The sequence below is a fragment of the Cervus canadensis genome, chromosome 3 (assembly GCF_019320065.1).
Source record: "Cervus canadensis isolate Bull #8, Minnesota chromosome 3, ASM1932006v1, whole genome shotgun sequence".
NCBI lineage: Eukaryota > Metazoa > Chordata > Mammalia > Artiodactyla > Cervidae > Cervus > Cervus canadensis.
In genome coordinates this window covers 88,020,056-88,034,309 of record NC_057388.1, presented here as the reverse complement: position 1 = coordinate 88,034,309, position 14,254 = coordinate 88,020,056, and the positions used below count along the sequence as shown (strand labels likewise).

At 38.0% G+C, this 14,254-nt stretch overlaps 1 protein-coding gene across 3 annotated transcripts in view; it reads left to right on the top strand.

Annotated features, from left to right (window-relative positions):
* The window catches only part of TNPO3 (transportin 3), a 76,074-nt gene extending 64,686 nt beyond the window's left edge, over positions 1 to 11,388 (top strand). For 2 of the 3 annotated variants that reach the window (XM_043463687.1, XM_043463689.1), the window contains 3 exons: positions 2,205 to 2,317; positions 9,197 to 9,288; positions 10,215 to 11,388. In XM_043463687.1, the coding sequence (XP_043319622.1) occupies positions 2,205 to 2,317; positions 9,197 to 9,257 (174 nt within the window). In that variant the 3' untranslated portion in view covers positions 9,258 to 9,288; positions 10,215 to 11,388. Of the gene's footprint in view, positions 1 to 2,204; positions 2,318 to 9,196; positions 9,289 to 9,473; positions 9,488 to 10,214 lie in introns of all 3 variants that reach the window. The other variant, XM_043463688.1, reaches the window with a different exon arrangement.
* Positions 11,389 to 14,254: the final 2,866 nt, after the last annotated feature.

Here is a 14,254-nt window from a genome sequence, read left to right as displayed (position 1 = left end):
TTTTTTTTTTTGGTAAGATTGTTTTCATAAGGAACCCACTTTCAGTTCTGGACAGTTTCTTGAGAGGCTGACTCTAACTTTGAAACTAGTCCTGTTGTATGCTCTTGTAACATAATTTAGGTACATTGCTAAGTTTAATTGTTAAATGAAGGAGCCAGTAGAAAGATTCTAGAGAATATGTTTGTGTCATTGTAAGAATCTAATACAGTAGTATTTATGTTTTTCTAAAAAGCACTCTTTGAGCCCTTGTGGACTGACAAGTTTATTCCAAACATCATTGATAAGAGAAATAAAATTTCTGTACTCTTACTTTTTAATAAATATACTTGGTTTCTAGGTAACAAAAACCTTATTATATACATTTAACTTTACAAAAAATGTTGGATTTGTAAGCCTTTGTTATCTCTTATCTTTCTGATCATGACCTAACAGGCCTTAATATGATATGTCTTTATAGTTTGAATTTGCATTCCCATTATGATTGGTGACACTGAGCATTTTTTGTGTATCTGTTGGCCTTTCGTGTATCTTCTTTCAAGAAACATTTGTTGAAGTCCTTTGCCCATTTTTTAACTGGGTTATTTGGTTTTTTACTAGACTGCTGTGGGTTGGTTTTTTTGTATATTTTAGATACTAACCTCTTACCAGGTATATGGCTTACAAATATATATTTTCTCCCACTCCTTAGGTTTTCTTTTTACTTTGTTGATGGTTTCTGTGCAGAAGCTTTTAAGTTTGATGTAGTTTCCTTTGTTTATTTTGCTACTTGTGCTTTAGGTGTCATTGCCAAAAAATCATTACCAAGACCTATGTCACAGTACTTTAGGCCTTTGTATTCTTCAAGGAGTTTCATGATTTCAGGTCTTTGTTTAGTCTTTAACCTGTTTTGAGTTACTTTTTGTGAGTGGTAAAAGGTAAGAGTCTAGTTTCTTTGTTTTACATGCAAGTATTCAACTATTCCAGCATTGTTTATTGAGAAGGCTGTCTTTCCTACATTGGATATTCTCATCTCCTTTGTCCTATATTAGTTGACAGTATACAATTTAGTTTCTTACTATTTTTTTTTTTTTCGGGGGATACTGTGGTTAACTTATGGGTCATTTTGGATGCCAAAATGTTGTCAATTAAGAGTTTGTTCTTCCTGTTTGCCTCTGCTTGTTTCTGTCTGAGTGGTGTGTTGTCTTCCTTGGAGGCAACGCTTGGAGAATTCTGTGGTACTTGCAAGCATTTGTAGTGGAATATCACTTTCGGTCTAGTCTGTTGTGATCATGTGCTTAGTCACTCAGCCTGTGTCCGACTCTTTGCAACTCTGTGGACTGTAACCCACAGGTGCCTGTGTCCATGGCATTTTCCAGGCAAGAATACTGGAGTGGGTTGCTATTTTCTTCTCCAGGGGGTCTTCCTGACGCAAGGGCTCGAACCCACATCTCTGTGTCTCATGCATTGGCAGGCAGATTCTTGTCCACCGTGCTACCTAGGAAACCCCATTGTGATCCTAAATTAACATAGTGGAAAAACACATAATGTAAAAAATTTAGGTATAAAAAAGTTTTTCTACAGCTAAAAACTATAACCAAAGCATACATCTTACTTAAAGACATGAAGAAAAATTAGAGCCAAAAAAGAAAACAAAAAGAGCAACAAGAAAGAATTTTCTTAACCCAAAGACTAGGCAGTTATCACAAAGGAACTGACTGGATGTGACTTCTACTGAGAGAAATGACCTTAAAATCCTTAAGATTCTGGATTCATATTTGTATATACACTTTTTTAAATGTTTACTTGTTATACTTTTTGACCCTGCTCTTTTTAGTACGTGAACTTTTGCTTTGGGTTAACCTTGATCTCTAAGCTCAAGAGATTTTTGGCAGCATCTAATTTTTTAAATATTGCATAAGTTTAATGATAGAAACAGAATAATAACTTCATACAGAAGAGACTTTACTTCCAAGGTAGAAGGGCTCCATCTGAAATGATGTCTGCTACCCCCTTGAAGGGAGTCTGGGCATGCCTTTATAGGCTGTTCCAACCCTCAGTAGGTTGGAAGGTCAAAAATAGTACTTCTGTTAACTCCTTTATTTACTTGCAAGTCTGGAGCGCTAATGCTACTAAGGAAAACTTGTGGGTTTTTGTTATTACCTGTAGGGTCTCAATTGAGTAAGCCCTGCCTCCTTTTAAAATGCTTATCCTTCTTCTCTGTACAGACTTTTTGTCGATGGTTAGAGAATTCTTTGAAAGGTTTGCCAAAGGAGACAACAGGGGGAGCCGTCACAGTGACACACAAACAACTTACAGATTTCCACAAACAAGTCACTAGGTGAGTGATAAACAGCAGCTGGCGTGTGTAGAAAGAATATCTTTGTTTCTTACATCATCTTAGTTACAAATATACCCAGGAATATTTTTGTGTGTATACCTTTATAAATTAAAAATTTGTGTCTTCTTAACTCTTGAATTGCACAAATTGGTGTTGGAAACCAATCTGAGGGGAAATATCACCATGCTGTACGTGTGTGCCTGTTTTATTGTTCATATGTATCAAACATATCCTAATAGGTAAGTGGAAGCATTATGTCTTCCAACAGAACAACAGTGCCTTGAACAGCTCACTATCCTTCAGGAAATCTGTATCTTTTTAAAGTCCTTCCCAATTCTTATCCATATTCAAGGGTCAAGAATGCAGGTGTCTGACTAGGTGAAGCAGTGGTTGTAAAATATTATGGAGTGATGCAGACTGATTGGGAAATTTTTGCCATGCCTAATTTAGAAGATAAGCGAATTCTAATTTAATGCAGGCCAAACAAAACCTCTCTCTGGGACACATTAGTCCCATGAGCCACTTGCTTACAGCCTAGTTAATATGTTAAGTATACATGTATGGGTTTGTTGGATTGTTTTTTTTTCCTTACTGTAAACATAATAAACATTTTAAATATAGCTACATAGTCTTCCTAATTACAGTTTTATAGCTGTAAGATATTGATTGATTTCCTTACAGTGCCTCTATTAATTTTCTTTTTTTAGTATTATGAGTAATATTAGATGTCTAGCCCTTAGCTTCTTTTGACTATTTGCCTTAAGAAACAATCACTGACTCAAAATTATGTGATTTTTATGGTTCTTGATAGTATTAACAACAGCAACTTAAATTGGATTTTGTAACTGGATTGGATTTTGACTAAATTTTTTTAGGCAGTTGCTTTTATTCATATGGTTGTGTAATGATTTTAGGTCCAAAAATGAGTTATTGCAGTGAGGTTGGTAATAGTGGAAAAGAAGAAGGAAAAAAATACATGTGATGATACAGAAAAATATATAAGATACAAAGGGGGAAAAAACTTATCATATAATCCAACTTGCACTTAAGATTTTTTTTATTTAAAATTTTGATAAAATACAAACAAAATTTACTGTCCTAACTATTTTTTTAAACCATTTTTAAGTGTATTATTCAGTAGTAGTATTGCATTCACACTGTTGTGAAATTAACCCAAAACTTGTTTTATCTTGCAAAGCTGAAAGTATACTTATTAAACGACTCCCCTTCCCCCTTCCTCTAGGCCCTAATAATCATTGGTCTACTGTCTTAAGTTTAACTACTCATAAAATGAAATCATAGTTTTTGTCCTTTTGTGATTGACTTAGCATAATGTCCTTAAGGGTCATCCAGCATTGTAGCAGGAATCAGAATTTCTTTCCTTTTAAAGGCTGAATAACATTCCATTGTATGTATATATTGTATCTTATTCGTCCATTCATCCTTTGATGGATGTTTGGTTGATTCTGCCTCTTGGCTATTGTGAATGATTTCTGCTATAAACATGAGTGTATAAATATCACTTCAAGACCCCACTTTCAGTTCTTCTGGACATATACCCAGAAGTGGAATTGCTGGATCATATGGCAATTCTGTGTTTAATTTTTTTTTGCATAACTGCCATACTGTTTTCCATAGCAGCTATACCATTTTGCATTCCCATCAATGGTGCGCAGGTTCTAATTTCTCCATATCTGTTTTATTTTTGTTGCCTGTGCTTTTGGTGTTAGATGCAAGAAATCATTACCAAATATAATGTCATGAAGCTTTTCCCCAACATTTCCTTCTGAGAGTTTTATAGTTTTGGGATTTACACTTAGGTCTTTGATTCATTTTGAGATAATTTTTGTATGTGATGTATGTTAAGGGTCTGACTTCATTCTTTTGCAGTTTTCCCTGCACTGTCTATTTTTCATTGAATGGTCTTGGTATCCTTATTGAAAATCATTTATATGTAAGGGATTTATTTCTAGACTCTTTATTCTACCCCAGTGGTTGTCTTTATCTCAGTCCCGTACTGTTTTGATGATTATAGCTTTGTAATAAGTTTTGAAATTGGGAGACCTCCAACTTTTTTTTTCAAGAGTTTTTTGACTATTTGGAGTCCCTTGAGATTTCATATGATTTCTTTTTTTGCACTCTAATCCTAGGTTTATTCAACATAATCCTTTTACTCTACACAACAAAGTAGTACAAACATGACATTATCTAAAATACTACAAAGTTACAAAACTCAAAACAGAAAATTTATAGTACTGAGTAGATAATAAAGGCCAAAGAAGCAGTATACACATTGCTGAGGTAACCTGCCTGGCCACCAGGAATACCAGCACAGTAAGGGGGAACTGTGTTCATATGAATTTTAGGATGGGTTTTTCTATTTCCACAAAAAAATGTCATTGGGATTTTTGACTGGGATTGCATCGTATCTGTTGATCACTTTATTATATAGCATTGACACCTTAACAATGTTAGGTTTTCTAATCTGTGAACATAAGATGTCTTTCCATTTATTGGTGTCTTTAATTTCTTTCAGTCACATTTTATAGTTTATTTTACTCTTTTTCATGCTGTTGTAAGTGAACCAACTTGCACTTTTAAAAGCTGTTCTAATACACACACACACAGGCTACTTTATTACAAATAATAAGTAGTAAATTTATGGAAAGATGTACATAGGACTTTGCTAACCTGTGCTATTTGTTTTTTTGTTTTTTTTTTCATGAGCATGGTATATATACTTTTACAATTAAAACCAGACCTAGTTTTTTAGAAGGAGATAAAATTAAATGTTAATCTTTTTTTCCGAGAATTGATTTCTTGCTACTCTCAAAAGTAGTTTCCTTTCTCATTCCCCAGAGTCTCCAATAATTTTATTAATGTTAAAATCCCTAATCTTTGAGTATTACTCCTTTGTAGTTTACAAAGTGGCCTAACTTCATGCCCCAGAAATAACTGACTTTGGGCCACAGATCAAGTGACATGCATGACTTAAAAATAGCATGTGACTGCCTTCATGACATAGTTTGCCGAAGGAGGAGATTTCCTTTCTAGTAGGTAGTCATATATTAATTGGGATGACCTTTAAAAAACTCTCTTTTTTTTTTTTTTAACTGTGAATCTTCCCAGTAGAAGTAGTATTCTACCTGCAAGGTGTCTCAGGAGAAAGAAGAATAACAGTTGTTTCTCTCTGCTTCTGTTTTTCTCTGTTTTATCCAGTGTTGTTCTTTAGAAGGACAGGATCGTATTGGCCGTAGATTAGGGCAAATGAGAGCATGGGGAGAACCCTCAGAGGAGGACTGGGCTTAAAGTCAAGGCTGTTGGTTTGAATCTTGCCACTTACTGTTACTTTGCAGCAGATTTTTTATCTGTAAAATAGGGTTAGTGATACCTCGCTCTTAGGGTTATGGTGAAATACCAAGTGGAAATTTAAAGATGATCTGGCACGTAGTAGGTGATCGGTGAATGTTAATTTTCTCCTTGGAAAAGAGCCTGCCAGAATGTCATTATGTACTTGCAAAACTACCTAGAGCATGTCTCCCTCAGCTCTAAGGCAGCCACCCACACATGGAATAAGTCTCTACCAAGTTCATATTTCCTCATCCAGGCTAATACATGATGGTAGAAATACAGCATAAGTCTGAAATAAAAGTCATGGACATTCCATAATGTAAGGAAAATCTTGAGGCAAGGAAAATGAACCCAAATAATGCATTGCTTTAAACAAAAATATCTGAAAAAAAAAAAAATCTGTGATCTTTGTCCTTTAATACAAGAAAATAAGATACATTATCAACCTGGCCTGCTTGATTTCTTACTGCTAAGCAAGTTTTACAGCTCCTCCTCTAGTAGGCTGTGACATATGGTGGGAAATGAACAGAAGTAAGAGGAAATACTGAGGTTCTAGAGAAAGGATTTGAAATTGCTCACCTCCTCTTAGTAATTCTCTTTCTCTAATGTGTGTATGCTCTTGAACCTTCTGTTCCACACATGACTCAGTCTCCCTTTTGGTTTTAAGGTCCTGTTACTCCTGCCTCAACATGCTGCTTTGTTTGCCATCCTAGCAGGGAGGGTAAACTGGTTCAGTTTCATTTCAGCAAGTCCAAGCCTGTTTCTCGTATGGTACTGGTAATTAATTCCCTGGCATTTTTAGTGGCCAACTTGAAGAAAACTGGAGTTTTTCATTCTAAAATATCATTTTTGCTTTCCAGATACCACTAAGCATGTCCAGAAGAAATTTTGCCGTCATTTCCCATTTCTCTTGTCTTGGTACTTACTCTGTGAGTGTCACTTGCATGAGGATCTCAAGGTCAGAAGACAGGAATACGAAGCCCTGACACTAGAATAGGCCAGTATGGGGGTGTCTTCTTGCTGAAGTCAGTAGTTAGAGCTTGATTACTTTCCATTATGCAGATCAGATGAAAAGGGCTACATTTCTCAGCACACTGCTGGGATTATGGGGCTTGAGGAATAGTGACCATGAAATTACTCCAAGGTACAGTGAAAGTCTCCTGGGCATGTATCTGGAGAAAACTATAATTGAAAAGATACATGCACCCCAGTGTTCATAGTAACTCTATTTACAGTAGCCAGGTCACGGAAGCAACCTCTAAATGTCTGTCAACAGATGAGTGGATGAAGATGTGGTATATATACACAATGAAGTTCTTACTCAGCCATAAAAAGAAATGAAATAATGCCATTTGCAGCAACATGGAAGGAGCTAGAGATTATCATACTAGGTAAAGAAAGTCAGAAAGAGAAAGACAAATAACCTTATGATCTTACTTACATGTGGCATCTAAAATATGACACAAATGAACATATTTACAAAACAGCAACAGACAGATATAGAAAACAAACTTATGATTACCGAAGGGGAAAGGGTTGAGGGAGGGATAAATTACACCACATTTTCAATCAACTCTACTTTGATTATTTAAAAATAAATAAATAAAGGATAAGAAGGATTAGAATGGTGGGACTAGAAGCCAGAAAATTCTACAAAAATAATGGCAATTTTGAATGCATAAATATAAATAAATAAGTGTAAATTAAAACAATCCCAAAATATTAAATGCCAGGAGGACTGAGGCAGAAAACAGAAAATAGTTCTAGTTTTTAAAGAAGTTTTTATTTTATTTATTTATTTTAAATCCATTTCTTTGGACTTAATCACCAAGGACACTTAAGTTAAACATTGACTAAAACTCTTGACAGCAGAGCAGTTGCTGACAGGATTGGGGGCAGAAGTTGAGCTGATTCGAGAGACTGTAACCATACCTCATTTCACCCTGTCTCACCGCAGTTCTCCTGTACTTGTACTTGGGTTTCAGTACTTTTTCTTGTGTCATGTATGAGGCTAAGAAGTTGTCATTTCTTTTCCATAGTTAACCATGATCTCTGGTTGAAGAAGTGTAGAATTGAAGAACATCTAAGGCTTCAGGATCGCAAAAGATTTGGAGTCTCTAACATTATCCTAAGTTTATCTCTTCCCTGTTGTCTTAGTCCCTTATAACATCAGTAATACACCACACAGTAACTTTTCTAGAGTTACATATCTTGCTCCTTCATGACTTTCAGAAGCATGCATGATAGAGGTTCACTCACCTAGAAGAAATAGCTGGGGAATCCAGATGTAGGCACTTAAGGTGATAGCTCTCATTACCTTCTTTTATGCTGGATCACGGTTAGTGATTCCTGCTCTGACATTTAACCATTACAAGAAGGAGAGAGCTTTCTTCTGACATTGAATCCTAGGCTATAGGCTGTGGTCCCTGATTTTTTCAGCACCAAAGAGAGGGCCACATAAGGGTGAGCATATTATTAATTGAATGTGCTTTGTTTTCCACTATTTTAGCTGAGCCTCATGTTCATTTACCAAAAACTATTATGAAGACTGGCAGAAAAGAATGCAGCTGGCATCAACTGGTTTTTTGGTGACAGTCTTAAGACAAAGGAAGCCTTTTGAAAAAACAGGGTCAAATGAATATTGGGCTGTTCATACCACCTAGGCATCTCTGTGCTTGCTTGAGGACCAAGAGCAGCTTCCTCCTCCTCCCTTTCTTCATGCCTTAACCCTTTCCTCTCTCCTCTCCCTTCTCCTCCCACAGCAGGAAATCTTGAGCAGCCTGTTCAACTAGACTGATTGAGAGTTACTTGCTGAACTGGGCTTTAAAACAAAATCTGCTTTTGGATAAGAATGAGGAAACCAGGGTACCTAAGTTAGCTCAGTTCATAGAGTTAAAATGATCCACCTTAGGTGAATATGCTTGCTTTTTTACTTTGAGGGTTCTGACTTTGCTTAGATTTATCAAGGACTTTAACCAAGTATTGTTACTATTATTTGGCCACACAGCATATGGGATCTTAGTTCCCTGATCAGGGATCAAAACTTTGCCCCCTATAGTAGAATTGCAAAGTCTTCCACTGGACCACCAGGGAAGTCCCACAACCAAGTTTTATTGTTGTAGCAGCCTATATTTGTCAAATGCTGTTTTGTTCGCCGTTCTGTTATCCTAAGCACTTTACATACAGGAACTGTTTTAATCCTCAGAACATCTTGGCGTAGATAATGGATGAGGAAACTGAGGCAGATTGGTAACTTGCTAAAAGACACAATGAAACCAAAATTTAGACCTAAGCAATTTTTTCTCCAAAGCCCACTCTTTAAGGGCCACATAACTTATAATTATTCCCATATACATTAGTTAATATTTACCCCTGAGTTACAGAAAGATCGAAAGTAGGGTCAAGAGATGATGGAGAGAGCAGAGCTGGGACAGTTCTCAGGGTCCCTCAAAGTTGTGGTTGCTTTTCAGTCTATTATACTTTTCTTATCAGGCAGGGACCAACCTACCTTTCTTTTTGTTTTCTAAGTGCTGAGGAATGTAAACAAGTTTGCTGGGCCTTGCGAGACTTCACCAGGTTGTTTCGATAGCTCACACTCCTGTACTGTGCCTGTCACCCAGGTGAGTGGTATATAGTTCTCAGCCTTCTCCCTGGCTGTCAGGAGTACTTGAGGGTGGGCACAGGTTTTAATGCCCACCATGGAACTAGTACTATAGCTGGAATTTTGGATGCCATTCACCCCCATAAGAAAGTTACTATTGCAGAATATCTTTTTTTAAAAATTCCTCCCTTCCTCTTCTTACAGATACTTCCAGTATGGTAAGTATGTGTGGTGACAGATGACATTTATGGAGCCCTGATTGCATGTCTGGTACTATCCTAAGTACTTTGTATCATATACAAAGCATATTATGTACTAACTGTAAGATAGTCCTCACACAGTCCTCTGGATTAGTTACTATTATTATTTCCATTTTACAAATGAGGAAATTTGTAAATGAGGTTCGAAGACGTTAAGTAATTTGCTTGATGTCACAGTCAGTACTTGATAGAGCCACAGTTCACTTTTCTGGTGTCAGAATCGTCACGTTTACCCACTCTACGTAGTGCTTTTACATAGTACCCTTTACATAAAGTCAGTGGTTTTTAAACCTTTTTTTAGTAGGCAGAGCCTTCTTTCAAAATAAAATCTTGCCTGAAACCCCAGTATTTAAGCAGACTTAAATGGAGTTTCCAGGTTTGGTTTTGGAGTCGGCAGCCTGGATCTGCTGGCTTACTCTTTACCCCTACATATTACCCCTGAGCACACTCAGAATTGGAAAAGAACCACAGACAGTATTTCATTAAACCAGTAGCTCCTTTAAAATCACAAGGTAAAAAAATCAACTACTTCTTTTCCTTTGTTTTTAAACTGAAGTTCTTACATCAGAGGCCAGAGTGAGGTACTGGAGCATGTATAGAAACTTCTGCCTTGTGGTTGACTTTGTGAAGTGCTTGCCATCTCCTGGACCACAGTTAATTGACTGTCTTCTCTCTTTTTTGTCAGGAATGTCTTTTTTAATTAGAAGACAGGAAGAAAACAAAAACCAGACTGTGTCCCACAATCAGAAACCTCCATTGTGGCAGAGGGGCCTTCACCGCCACCAGGGCATCCCGCCAGACAGGGAGAGACTCCAGCCTTCCAAGGCCACCCTGAGGAGTTCCTGTTTGGGGATGTGAGGGAGAATCAGCGCTGTTTAGAGAGATGGCTGTGGCCTGTCCCGCGTGGTGGGAGGGGAGCTGGTTTCCTAGTGAACTTGTTTCTAAAAGGAAAAATAATTTTAAGGAAATAAAAAAGAAAAAAAAAAAGGAAAACTAAACTGAAACTACAATTGAAGCATTCTCCTGGTAGCAAATGACATGCACACATACATACATGCACCTACACCCACACATGCTAGCACGCATGTGTGCACACAGAAAAATAAAATTACAAAACTTTCTGTGAAACAAAAACATTTACTTAGGGAAGATGGGAATTCAAATGAATTAAACAACTGCAATTAGAAGGAAAGGGTCAGGATCTTCTCTTAAGGTTTTCCTTTGTGCTTTCCTTCTCTCCTCCCTCTCTTCTTTTCCTTTCCCTTTCTTCTTTTAATGAAAGTGAGTCTCTTCGTGTCCCAACTCGGGTCTGGCCCCAACTGTTTATTCTCACCTTTAGAGTTGTTCACATAAGAAGTAAGCAAGGAACCTGTTCTGTTTTTTATCATGGTCATATCAATGATATTAGGACCTGCCAGGGCCAAAATTCATGTTTACCCCAACTCTGACCCTATTCAGTCTCTTTAAGTCCACTTCCAATCTACCTTGGGTTGTCATCTTTGGAGAGAAGAGCCAAAATCAGGGTGAGTGGAATACAAATACTTTTTTTTTTTTTTTTTAGGTTTTTTTTCCTTTTCAGTTAATTTTTTAGCCATTGACTTGAGAGAGGAGAACAGAAGGTGGGAGAATGGACAAACGTGTTTACAGGGCTAACCATATTACTAAAAGATGTGGAAATTGTTGACTTGATGGGGGTGAGGCAGGAGAGGAAAGCTGAGGCAAGCCCTGATGCTTTACAGGAATCGTGGCCCTGACAGGCGCTAGGCACGAGGACATGTTTTGTCTGCTGGTGTCGCCACCTCAAGAACAAATCAACAGCAACAAAAGGAAAAAAACAACAATAAATTTTTAAAATTTAATCAGTGTTTGTTTTATCTTCTTTTCACTGCCTCATAAATCTGAGATGGTACAGCTGGTGACTGTCTGAGTGAATAGTCTTAGTTATTCTCTAATAGATGTCTGGGTACGGAGGGAGGTTGAAAGCCAGGCCACGCCCACTGCCCAGACCCTTCATATTTCAGGGGAGCGGCTTGCTCTGCGTCTTTCATTCTTCCAGCTTACCCTAAAACTCCTGCTACATTCTGTCCTCCCTTGTGGCCTCAGTGGTTAGGAGAAGGGGTCACTTGTGATGTTAAACAAAATGTAGTTAAACAAAGTGGCCACTTGCAGTGGCCATCCAAGTAGACTGTTTCCTAACTACTGAATAGTCAATCTTAAAGCCCTGTAATGAAGTGTCATTGACATAAAATAAGCTGCACGTGTTTAAGGTATACAGTTGGTAAGCTTTGACGTAGGGGACCCAGATAATCAAGAAAGTGTGATCACTCACACTCATCTAGAGCTGGACATCCTGGAATGTGAAGTCAGGTGGGCCTTGGGAAGCATCACTACGAACAAAGCTAGTGGAGGTGATGGAATTCCAGTTGAGCTGTTTCAAATTCTAAAAAATGATGCTGTGAAAGTGCTGCACTCAATATGTCAGCAAATTTGGAAAATTAAGCAGTGGCCACAGGACTGGAATCAGTTTTCATTCAAATCCCAAAGAAAGGTAATGCCAAAGAATGCTCAAACTACCGCACAATTGCACTCATTTCACGCTAGTAAAGTAATGCTCAAAATTCTCCAAGCCAGGCTTCAACAATATGTGAACCATGAACTTCCAGATGTTCAAGCTGGATATAGAAAAGGCAGAGGAACCAGAGATCAAATTGCCAACATCTGCTGGATCATTGAAAAAGCAAGAGAGTTCCAGAAAAACATCTATTTCTGCTTCATTGACTATGCCAAAGCCTTTGACTGTGTGGATCACAATAAACTGTGGAAAATTCTGAAAGAGATGGGAATACCAGACCACCTGACCTGCCTCTTGAGAAACCTGTATGCAGGTCAGGAAGCAATAGTTAGAACTGGACATGGAACAACAGACTGGTTCCAAATAGGAAAAGGAGTACATCAAGGCTGTATATTGTCACCCTGCTTATTTAACTTATATGCAGAGTACATCATGAGAAATGCTGGGCTGGATGAAGCACAAGCTGGAATCAAGATTGCCGGGAGAAATATCAATAACCTCAGATAGGCAAATGACACCACCCTTAGGGGCAGAAAGTGAAGAAGAACTAAAGAGCCTCTTGATGAAAGTGAAAGAGGAGAGTGAAAAAGTTGGCTTAAAGCTCAACATTCAGAAAACTAAGATCATGGCATCTGGTCCCATCACTTCATGGCAAATAGATGGGGAAACAGTGGCTGACTTTATTTTTCTGCTCTCCAGAATCACTGTGGATGGTGATTGCAGCCATGAAGTTAAAAGATGCTTGCTCCTTGGAAGGAAAGTTACGACCAACCTAGACAGCATATTAAAAAGCAGAGACATTACTTTGCCAACAAAGTTCCGTCTAGTCAAGGCTATGGTTTTTCCAGTAGTCATGTATGTGAGAGTTGGGTTATAAAGAAAGCTGAGCGCAGAAGAATTGATGCTTTTGAACTGTGGTATTGGAGAAGACTCTTGAGAGTCCCTTGGACTGCAAGGAGATCCAACCAGTCCATCCTAAAGGAGATCAGTTCTGGGTGTTCATTGGAAGGACTGATGTTGAAGCTGAAACTCCAATACTCTGGCCACCTGATGTAAAGAGCTGACTCATTTGAAAAGACCCTGATGCTGGGAACGATTGAGGGCAGGAGGAGAAGGGGATGACAGAGGATGAGATGGTTGGATGGCATCACTGACAAAATGGACATGGGTTTGGGTGGACTCTGGGAGTTGGTGATGGACAGGGAGGCCTGGCGTGCTGCAGTTCATTGTGTTGCAAAGAGTCGGACACGACTGAGCGACTGAACTAAACTGACACACATGAAACCATAAAGACAATGAACATAAGTTCTTTCCCAAAAGTTTCTTCATGCCTCTTCCCATCCTCCCTTGCACTCAAGTAGCCACTGCTTTCCTGTCATTGTGGATTAGTTTGCATTTTCCTGAGCTTTATGTAAATGAGATCATACAGTATGTTTTAGTAATTGGGCTTAGAGCTAATAACCTTGACCACAAAGTTGCATCTAGCATTTGGAGTCCTTGAAACAAACCTCCCTGCATAATATCAGCTCTGAGTTTTATTCTCTAAGGAGTCAGTGTCATAAGTGGAGAAGAAAACTTGAGCATGGAACGGTATTTGAAATAAGATGATCAAATTCTGGGGATCAGCATGTTACCTTAGCCATCCTGCTCATTTTCTGGAAATTTTGAAGCCTAATTCAGCCTTAGGTCCTTACAGTGACCCATTGACTTTGGTCTGTTTAAGGAATTTGGCTTTTATCACAGAAAGTTGTGTCTGGGACTGGAAAATATGGAAAGCTTAATGCAGCTCCCCAGCCACCAAAAAATAGCCTTTGGAATATATATATCCTATTATATATCAGGAACATCTCCACAGCTACAGGATTGAAAACCAGAACTCTTGTTAATTGTTCTCACTGCTGAGTCTCCAGTGTCAGATTGCTTTAGACTACTTCATACAGATAGTCTTGCTAACAATTTTTGTCATAGCAAGGATACCCAACTATATTTCAGTGTAAAAGGGAACTGTTTGGGATCAGGTATCCTAATATAATATTGTCTTCCTGCTTGACATTGTCTAGTGGAAGTAGAATGAGTCTTATACCTCAATTAATCTGTCATAAAGTTCCCATGGAGCTGTTCCCTTATTTCCATGACTGACTTAGCCAAGAGAT